Source organism: Eimeria acervulina, genomic scaffold, assembly GCF_000499425.1.
Source record: "Eimeria acervulina Houghton genomic scaffold, Eah_scaff373, whole genome shotgun sequence".
Lineage (NCBI taxonomy): Eukaryota > Apicomplexa > Conoidasida > Eucoccidiorida > Eimeriidae > Eimeria > Eimeria acervulina.
In genome coordinates this window covers 21,890-31,942 of record NW_013549851.1, presented here as the reverse complement: position 1 = coordinate 31,942, position 10,053 = coordinate 21,890, and the positions used below count along the sequence as shown (strand labels likewise).

At 48.8% G+C, this 10,053-nt stretch overlaps 1 protein-coding gene across 1 annotated transcript in view; it reads left to right on the top strand.

The window, feature by feature from the left end:
• Positions 1–554: 554 nt before the first annotated feature.
• EAH_00035460 (hypothetical protein, conserved) overlaps positions 555–10,053 on the top strand; it is a gene marked incomplete at both ends in the record, with an annotated part of 18,075 nt that continues 8,576 nt past the window's right edge. The window contains 8 exons of the mRNA XM_013395739.1: positions 555–2,077; positions 2,618–2,673; positions 3,400–3,858; positions 3,997–4,377; positions 4,657–4,708; positions 5,498–5,885; positions 6,154–9,093; positions 9,372–9,758. Coding sequence (XP_013251193.1) covers positions 555–2,077; positions 2,618–2,673; positions 3,400–3,858; positions 3,997–4,377; positions 4,657–4,708; positions 5,498–5,885; positions 6,154–9,093; positions 9,372–9,758 — 6,186 coding nt within the window. The remainder of the gene's footprint in view (positions 2,078–2,617; positions 2,674–3,399; positions 3,859–3,996; positions 4,378–4,656; positions 4,709–5,497; positions 5,886–6,153; positions 9,094–9,371; positions 9,759–10,053) is intronic.

Genomic DNA, 10,053 nt, shown 5'->3' with positions numbered 1-10,053 from the left:
TAAGTAAATAAAGACTTTGAATAAGATTTGTTTTATGTGTGTTTATATATATATTATATATATAGGCTGGGCATCATGAAGACCACAGCTATTTTATGTATCGTTCAACATGCGGAGGCTGCTGCGATTGCGGAGACAGCAGCGCTTGGGCCCCTTCAGGTTTTTGTAGATATCATTCAGGAAAGGAGCAGCAGCAGCAGCAGGAGCAGCAGCAGCAGCAGGTGCTTCAGCCGCAGCAGCAAGTGCTGCTCTTATTAGTACTCAGATTAGCTGCTAGATATCTTGTTTCTCTCATGCATAATAAAGATTTTTCTGCATTTGTTTCTCTTTCAAATGCTATTAAAAATCTTCTTGAAGGTCAAGACATTACTCGTCGTTGCTGCGGAAGTGCTTTCTTAGAGCCGTTATTAGGGACACCACTTCCTGCTGCTGCTGCTGCTGCTCCTGCTCCTGCTGCTGCTGCTGGTGGTCCTGCAGCAGCAGCAGCAGCAGCAGCAGAAGCAGCAGCAGAAGATGAAGAAGAGCTCCGATGGAGTTTCGATGAATTCAGCAATATGCAATTAACAGCACAAGAGCGGCTGTCTGTTCTTCCTTGCTTTTGTTTATATGAGGGTCTCTGGTGTCTATGCAGCAAAAGTTTATTTAAATTTATTAATCCTCAGCAAGACGAAAATAATACATTTGTATTCAACCCCTTGCTGCACATCAATGCAGCAGCAGCAAATCCAGCAACAACAGCAGCTGCACCATCAACATCCGCAGCAACAACTGCAGCAGCAGCAGCAGCAGGATCAACAGCAGCAGGAGGATCAGCACCAGCAGCAGGATCACCAGCAGCAGCAGCAACAGCAGGATCACCAGCACCAGCACCAGCAGCAGCAGCAGCAGCAGGATCACCAGCAGCAGCAGCAGCAGCAGCAGCAGTGACTGGGGGAGAGTTTGACGATGATCAAGACTGGGAGTGTGCAGAAGAAGGTAAAAATATTGATTTCGGCTTTCTTTTAGGTTTGCGAGGCCCCGATACTCCGCTGTATATACAGAAGAAGTTAAAGAAACATCATTATCAGCCGCCCCCTGCTGCTCGCTTCTTTGATGTTGCTGCTAGTGTTGCTTCTGATGAAGAGCCTCTAAGACAGCCCTCTCCTGCTACTGCTGCTGCTGCTGCTGCGGCTGCTGCTGCTGCTGCTGGCACCACCAGCTACGGTCCATACACCTACGTGCCTTCACCGGCAGAGGCTGCTGCTGCTGCTGCTGCTGCTGCAGCAGCAGCAGCAGCAAATTCAGCAACACAAGACCTCAGCCGTCAGCAAGTAGAGCTTCTTATGGATTTATACTGGAGAGAATCTGCATTGACAGCCAGACGCAGATCTTCCTTCAGCAGCAGCAGCAGCAGCAGCAACAGCAGCAGCAGCAGCAGCAGCAACACCAGCAGCAGCAACTCCAGCGGGCTCAGTTTCCGGGACAGGTTGCTGTACAACGGTAGCCGCCGCAACAGCAATAGCAACAGCAGCAACAACGACAACAGCAGCAGCAGCAGCAGCAGCAGGCCTGTTGACGGTTCGTTTGACAGCAGCAGTTGGAGCCTGATGCCGAGCAGCAGCCGCAACAACAGTAGCATCAGTAGCATCAGCAGCAGCAGCAGCAGCAGCAGCAAGTACTCTGCTTCTGCTTGCGCAGTGCTGCTTTCTTGGGGGCATGCAGCAGCAAAAGCAGCACACGGATCTCTAACGCGTCTCTGGCTGGCACTGATGTTTGATGAAGAAACAAAAGAAAGATTTGCTGTTGTATTTATGCAGCTGTATGTACACCTGGTACTAGTGCAAGACGCCGCATTAGAGCGTGTAACAGTGCAGGTTTTGAGCATTCGTTTGCTGCTGCAGCAGCTGCTGCAGACAAATATGCTGCTACCTAATTTGTTCGCCAGCAAGCAGCTGCTGCTTCAAGCCGTTTCATTTGAAGGCCTTCCTCCGTTTTGTATTAATATTCAACATCCTCTGTTAAAGCAAAGAAGCTATATTACTTCTCTTAATGATATTCGATATCTGCTTGCAGAGAAGGACATACTTGCTCAATGTAAGCATCTACCAGCCCCTCCTACGCCTGCTGCTGCTGCTGCTGCTGCTGATTGTGCTGCTGCTGCTGATTGTGCTGCTGCTGCTGATTGTGCTGCTGCTGCTGATTGTGCTGCTGCTCCTTCTGCTGCTGTTTCTGAGTGTGCTCCTTCTGATTCTGCTGCTGCTCCTGATTGTGTTGCTGCTGCTGCTGCTGATTGTGCTGCTTCTTCGGATTCTACTGCTGATTCTTGTGTTGTTGATTCTGCTGCTGCTGCTAATTCTGCTGCTGCTGCTGCTGATTGTGCTGCTGCTGCTGTTTTTCTTTTCATCCATGTATATACGCATTAATAATATGTTTATTTGTCTCAATCTACATACATACACACACATATATATATATATATATATATTTATTTATTTATATTTATTTATTTATTTAATTATTTGATTTATTTTTGTGTTCTGTTTGCTGCAGACATGCGCGGCTCACCTTCTCGAGTGCGCATGCTGCTATCCGGTGGTTTCCTTGCTTTGTTTATGTTAGGAGAATACTGCAATGAGAGACAAAGAGAAGAATATATGCATATTGAGTTTGAAGATGAAGCCTTGTGGTCTTCAGGTGTATGCTTATCTATTGATCTAGGACAGAGTACAGCAATCTTCGCTGATTTGCTGCTGTCTTTACCCTGGAGAGCAGCATATTGTATATTTAAAGCTGTTGATAGACGCCTGAGGTTCTGGTTGGTTGCTGCTAATGAAAAAGAAAGAAAAGATTTTAATATTTTTAATATCATCAGAACGCAGCAAGGCATTCATAGCGTACTCTTTCAGTTGCAGCAAAGACATCATAATAATCATGCTCTCTTGCTGCGACCCTTCAGTGAGATCTGCTGCTCCTCTTGCTGCTACTGCTGCTGCTGTTGCTGGTGATGCTGCTCCTCTTGCTGCTGCTGCTGCTGCTGTTGCTGGTGATGCTGCTGCTGTTGCTGCTTTTGCTGCTGTTGCTGCTTTTGCTGCTTTTGGGGTGCTTTTGCTGCTGCTGCTGTTGATGGTGGTGCTGTTGCTGCTGCTGCTTTTGCTGCTGCTGCTGTTGGTGCTCATGCTGTTGCTGGGGATCCTGCTGCTGCTGTTGCTGCTGTTAAACAGGGGTTGCTAATACCATCCTGCTGCTCCTTTCTGCTGCTGCTGCTACTTTCTGCTGCTGCTGCTGCTATTTTCCGTTGCTGCTGCAACTTTCTTTTGATGCTGCGACTTTCTTTTGCTGCTGCTTTGTGCTGCTGCTGCTACTTTCTGCTGCTACATCTTTTTGCTGTGGTTGCTGTTGCTGTTGCTGTTGCTGCTGCAGAGTTGCCTGGAGGTCGCTCTGATGACTACTTTTGCAGTGTACATCCAGTCTCTCTTTACCTCCCTCTACACCGCCTGTACTTTTCTCTTCTTACTGCTCTTATTGTTCATCCGCAACGAGAAGAAGCAAATGCACGCAGACTCCAGAGGCTGCACCAGCTGCGCCAGCAGCAGCAGCGGCAGCTGCTGCAACAGCAGCAGCAGCAGCAGCAGCAGCAGTATAAGATCCACTTCCCAAATCAACCGCAATATCCGTACCCTTATGAACAGCAGCACAACCAGCAGCAGCAGCAACACCAGCAGCAACACTACTATCAGCAGCAGCAGCAAAACCAGCAGGAGCAGGAGCAGCAGCAGCAGCAGCAGCAGCAGGAGCATGTAGATCCTTTGCTGGAGGTGTTGTACGGGTTGTTGGGTCTGACAGCGACTGATATCCTTCATCTTTCTTCGCGCCCTCTCCGTGCACTGACTGTCTATCATCAAACGGCTAACGGCATCTGGAGACGAAATGGGTAACCTGCTGCTGCTGCTGCTGCTAATGCTGCTGCTGCTGCTGCTGCTGCTGCTGCTAATGTTAATGCTGCTGCTGCTGCTAAAGCTGGTGCTGCAAATGCTGCTGCTGCGGCTAATGTTGCTGCTGCTGTTAATGCTAATGCCGCTGCTGCTGCTAAAGCTGGTGCTGCTAATGCTGCTGCTGCTGCTAATGTTGCTGCTGCTGTTAATGCTGCTGCTAATGCTGCTGCTGCTGCTAAAGCTGCTGCTGCTAATGCTGCTGCTGCTGCTAATGCTGCTGGCGCTGCTAATACTGCTGCTGCTAATGGTGCTGCTAATGCTCCTGCTGCTGCTAATAGTGCTGCTAATGCTGCTGCTGCTAGTGCTGCTGCTGCTAGTGCTGCTGCTGCTAATGCTCCTGCTGGTTCTGGCAATGCTGCTTCTGCTGCTGCTGCTGCTAATACTGCTGCTGCTAATGCTAAAGCTGGTGCTGCTATTGCTGCTTCTGCTAATGTTGTCTGTGCTGCTAATGCTGCTTCTGCTGCTGAGGCTGCAGCTAATGAATGCTGCTGCTGCTGTTACGAATGCTGCTGATTCGGCTAATGCTGCTGCTGCTGTTGCTGCTGCTGCTGCTGCTGCTTTTTTTTTTTAAATTTTTAAACGGATGATATATTATTAAACATGATATAAATATAAATATATAAATAAATAAATAAATAAATGAATAAATAAATATAATTATTTAATGTATATTTATTGCTGTCAGGACATCGTTTTATCAAGAATGTCTATGCTATAGACGAGCTTTCTATCAGTCCGTTACCTTCGACGTTGATATGAAATCGCTGAGGCTGCTGCTCTGCTCTTTGCCTCCTTCGCTTTCTTTGCTGCTGCTGCTGCTGAGGTAAGAAGACAGTATTATTTTTATTGTTATTATTATTATTATTTTTATTAGTGTTATTATTTTTATTATTATTATTTTTATTAGTATTATTATTTTTATTATTATTATTATTATTTGTCTTTCTTACAATTGTTGCTTTAAGATTATTATTATTCGGTGTTGTTATTTATATAAATATATATATATATATTTATTTATATATTTGTTTATATATTTGTTTGTATATTTATTTATATATTTATTTATTTATTTATTTGTTTAATAGTTTCAACTATTATTATTTAGTAGAATTGTTTGTTTTAGGCGTATTATTATTATTATTCAGTCTTGTTTTGTATTTGTATATATAATTACTAAAAACTTTATTATATTATTCATAATAATTATTAATTATTAATATATATTCATAAATAATTAATAAATATTTTATATTATGGTTTACAAAACTAATTTATTATTATTATATATTTATAATTAATTATTAAATATGTATACAAAGCTTCATATGCTTACGAGGAGTTGTGCTAGTCTTTGTTTTCTTTATAATAATAATAATAATATAAGAATAATAATAATATTAATAATATTTTTATTATTATTACTAATAAAGATGCTAATGATGCTGTTTCTGTGCTTTTGCTGCTAATGCTGCTGCTGCTCTTGTTGTTGTTGCTTTTGCTGCTGTTGCTGCTGCTGTATTCAGGTCGGAGCTGCCTTTAGATTTATCAGTGGTGTTTGCAGCAGGACGCCGCAGCAGCATCGCTGAGCCTCCCACAGATACATACCTCTGCAGCAGCAGCAGCAGCAGAAGCAGCAGCAGCAGCAGCAGCAGCAAGAGGACGTTAGAGGTGCATACAGAGGAGGTATCAGAATACATCCTACAGCACATGCATGGGTTTGTGCTGCTGCTGCTGCAGCTGCTGCAGCCTATGAATTCTTTATTTCAATCTGAAGTAGATGTCTTACGAAGCTTGCTGCGGCACCAACTTATGAAGGGGCCTCAGACGCATAGCGCGCTGCAGGATATCATCTGCTGGCCTTATAAACAGCAGCAGCAGCAAACACAACTCATCGACTCTGTTCTCGCAGAGGTAAACTACTAATATCTGCTGCACCTGCTGCTGCTGCATCTGCTGCATCTACTGCTGCTGCTGCTGCTGCTGCTGCACTGCAATAGCACCACTGCAGCAACACAGCAGCAACAGCAGCACAGCAATATATATATATATATATATATATTATATGCATGTGTTTATTACTTGATAAGTATGAAGCCTTGATGTGTAGCAATTGTTTGATATGCGAATGTAATAGACTAATCGTATATATTGATATTATTTGTTTTGTTTGTCTGTGCAGATTAGCAGCTACAGTGCAGCACGGGAGTTAACCCCTGGACAGTTTGTGCTGCTGTCAAAGGAGTGGAGGCACTACGATCCTCATTGTGCTGTTTTCTCTTGGGTTGAGTTTGAAGTATTAGAAGAAGAGTTTGCTGCTGCATTAAAGGCGAATAAAGGTTTGCTGCAGCAATGGCTGCCCCCTGCTCCGCTGTCTCCGCCTATACCACCTGTTTATAGACAAGGGTTCTTCAGATTTGCTGCTGGAAGTGCTGCTCGAGCTGTTGTCATGCTACTCCTGCTGCAGCAGCTCCTGCTGCAGCTGCAAGACTCTAGATATCTATACTTAACCCTCTCTCTACTCCTAAGGCTCATGGCTTTAGAGGCTCAAGCGCAGCAGCAGCTACCGCCCAATGAGCTGCAGCATCTGCAGCAGCAGCAGCAGCAGCAAGACGCACTCGCAGCCTTCCTACGTCTAAATCCACATATTGCTCGCACACTTGCTGCAGCAGCAACACCACCCAACAGCAGCAACAGCAGCAGCAGCAGCAGCAGCAGCAGCAGCAGCAAGAGCAGCAGCAGCGTGGATGAAGAGACAGTGTCCCGTGCAGTTGCAGCAGCAGAAGACTTGGGTTTGTTAAGTGTGCTGCTGCAGCATACTGACTTTCTTAATGTCTCGCGCTGGGCTGGCAGCAGCATAACGTCTTTGCTGCTGCGCTCCTTCACTTTGACGCATGCATGGACGGAGATGAAGCCTGAGGAAGAACAATCTCTCCGCAAAGCAGCAGAAGCAGCAGCAGCAAACACCAGCACCAACAGCAGCAGCAGCAGCAGCAGCAGCAGCAGCAATAGCAGCAGCAGCAGCAGAAGCGTTAAGGAGATGCTCTTGGAAGTTACGCAGGAAGACTCGGATATATTAGGCCTTATAAAAACAACGAGAAGAAAAGCTGCTTCACTGAGGCAGCAGCAGCAGCAGCAGCAACAACAGCAGCAGCAACAGCACCAAGCAAGTGCTGCTGCTGCTGTTGCTGCAGCACGTCGTGCGAGGGACCCCTTCGCCTTTGCTCGTAGGGAGGTTGCAGGTGCTCAAGTGCGCCGCCAGCAGCAGCGGCAGCACCATCAGCAGCAGCAGCACCAAGCGCATCAACAGCAGCGGCTGCAGCAGCACCACCACTACCACCAGCATCGCCAGCAGCATCAGCAGCAGCAGCAGCAGCAGCAGCAACTCGAGCAAGAGGCCTACCCAGAGCCAATGGAGGCTGCAGCCTTTGATGGTCCTTCAGGCGCCTCTCCAGCCGCAACGCAGGAGCAGCAACAGCAGCAGCAGCAACAGCAGCAGCAGCAGCAGCAGCAGCAGCAGGACGGCGAGCGCTATGCCAGCTGGCTGAGGCGGCGGCTTCGTTTATTTACTGCGTGGCCTCTCAGCAGCAAAATAACAGAAGGCATATTGGAGTGTATACCTGAAGAGACGAGAGACAAATCTAAGAGACCTCTTCTTCTTATTAACGATGTAGGGGAGGTGCTGCACGATCGCATGCAGGAGCAGCAGCAGCAGCAACAGCAACAGCAGCAGCAGCAACAACAGCAGCAGCTGCAGCAGCAGCAGCAGCAGCAAGGCATCCCTGATCCGATTGATCTCGGGAGTGAGGCCTACAACAGGTATGTGCGCGGATTGCAGCAGCAGCAGCAACAGCAGCAGATGGTTGTGCAGCAGCTGCAGCAGCAGCAGCAGGAAGACGAGGACCGTATGCAAAGCGACTCAGCAAAGGTTCCTCACCAGCAGCAGCAAGAAGAGGAGCAGCAGCAGCAGCAGCAGCTGCAACAACAGGAGCAGCAGGAAATGTACTTCTGCGCAGCAGCAGACAGCTCGAACACCTCGGCGGCTGCTGCTGCTGCTGCTGAAGCTGCTGCTGCTGCGGCTGCTGCTGATGTTGCTGTTCCGGAGGCTGAGTGGCTATGGACTCGGATCTTTGTGCGAGATGAAGCAGCGAGCGAGCCGCAGCAGCAACAGGCAGTAACAGCAGCAGCAGCAACAGCAGCAGCAACTGCTGCTGCTGCTGCACCACCGGGTCTGCAGCAGCAAGTCCCTCCAGAAGAACTCCAAAGCAGGCTGCTGCGGCGGACGCTGCAGCTGCTGGGCTTGACGGGGGTGCGGCAGCTGGAGCAGCAACAGCAGCAGCTGCAGCGAAGGAGGCGCGCGCAGCAGCAGCAGCAACGGCAGCAACAGCAGGAGCAGCAGCAGCAGCAGAGGCGCAGGCGGGAGCGCAGCAGCAGCAGTAGCATGAGCAGCAGCATGAGCAGCAGCGGCAGCGACAGCAGCAGCGAGCTGCGCATAATGACGGATAACCGCGAAGCAGGAGCAGCAGCAGCAGCAGCTGAGCAGCAGCAAGGCAGCAGCGACAGCATATCATGGTCAGATACTGCTTCTGTCTCACGAAGAAGCAGCATCAGCAGCAGCAGCAGCAGCTCGATCTCATCTCCTGCACTTTCCCGGTTGGCTGACCCGGACAGCGTCGCAGCAGCAGCAGCAGCAGCTGCTGCTGCTGCTGCTGCTCCTGCTGGTCCTACTGCAGCAGGCGAAGGCGAGGAGGCAGCTGCGGCCGAACCAGCTGCTGCAGCACGGCCAGCACCCTCGACAGAAACAGCAGCAGCAACAACAACAACAGCAGCAGCAGCAGCAGGAGCTGCAGCAAGAGAAGACACAGGGGCCTTTATTCTTCATATGACTCTCTCAGGCACACGGGAGGTGCAGCAGACTTTGCTGTCGCTGCAGCAGGTTGCTGCAGGAGCTGCTGCTGCTACGCGAGCTCACCGAACAGCAGCAGCAGCAGGAGGAGACCCTTCTGCTGGGGAGCAGCAGCAGCAGCAGCAGCAGCAGCAGCAACACTCTAAGACTCTCTTCCGTCGGCATTTCACCGCCCCACAGGAATTCCCCTTCGTCATTCGCTGCAACCTCCTTCAGGTCAGCCTCCTAGCTAGCTAGCTAGCAATGTGGCTAGCTAGATTAGCTAGCTAGCTAGATTAGCTAGCTAGCTAGATTAGCTAGCTAGCTAGATTAGCTAGCTAGCTAGCTGGAAACTGATTGTATGTTTGGTGCTGGCGTATTGCGTTTCCTCTGTTGAGTCTGCTGCTGCGGCTGCACTTGAACTGTCTCCTCATCTGCTGGTCGTTTCATCTGCTGCTGCTGCTGCATTTGCTGCTGCTGCATTTGCTGCTGCTGCTGCTGCTGCTGCGGTGCAGATCCTGTACGGAATGAGGAAGAGCCCTCGCTATGCCCCTCACTGGCGGCAGCTGGACTGGGTGCTGCAGTCTGCTGCGCGTGACCCTCGGATTGCTGCTACTCTTAAGGCGTGGCGAGCTGCTGCTGCTGCTGCTGCTGCGGGGTCTGCTGCTGCTACTGCAGCGGAGGCAGCAGAAGCAGAGGAGTGGCGCAAGCAAGAATCAGCAGCAGAAGAAACACCAGCAGCAGCTGCTTCTGCTGCTGCTGTCAGTTCAGTTGACACAGCAGGTGAAACGAAACAGCAGCAGCAGCAGCAACAACAGCAGCAGCAGCAGCAAGAGCAGCAGCAGCAGCAGCAGCAGGTGTCGGAAGATGCAGGGGAGGGCCGAGGCAGCGAGTGGCGCGAGGTGAGTCTTCAATGTATTTGTTTATATCTGTTTGTTTATATATATTTATCTTTTCCTTATCTTTATCTTTATTTGTTTCTCTCTTTGTTCATCTTCATTCGTTTGTTTTATTTATCTCTTTTTATTTGCTGCCGTTTATTTGTTCTGTGCACTGCTATCTGCAACAGCAGCTGCTGCTGCAGCTCCTGCATTATCTGCTGCTGCAGCTGCTGCTGCAGCAGCAGCTGCTTCTGCTCTTATACTATATATGTATACACACTGCTGCATGCATATATACATAATATGTATATATATA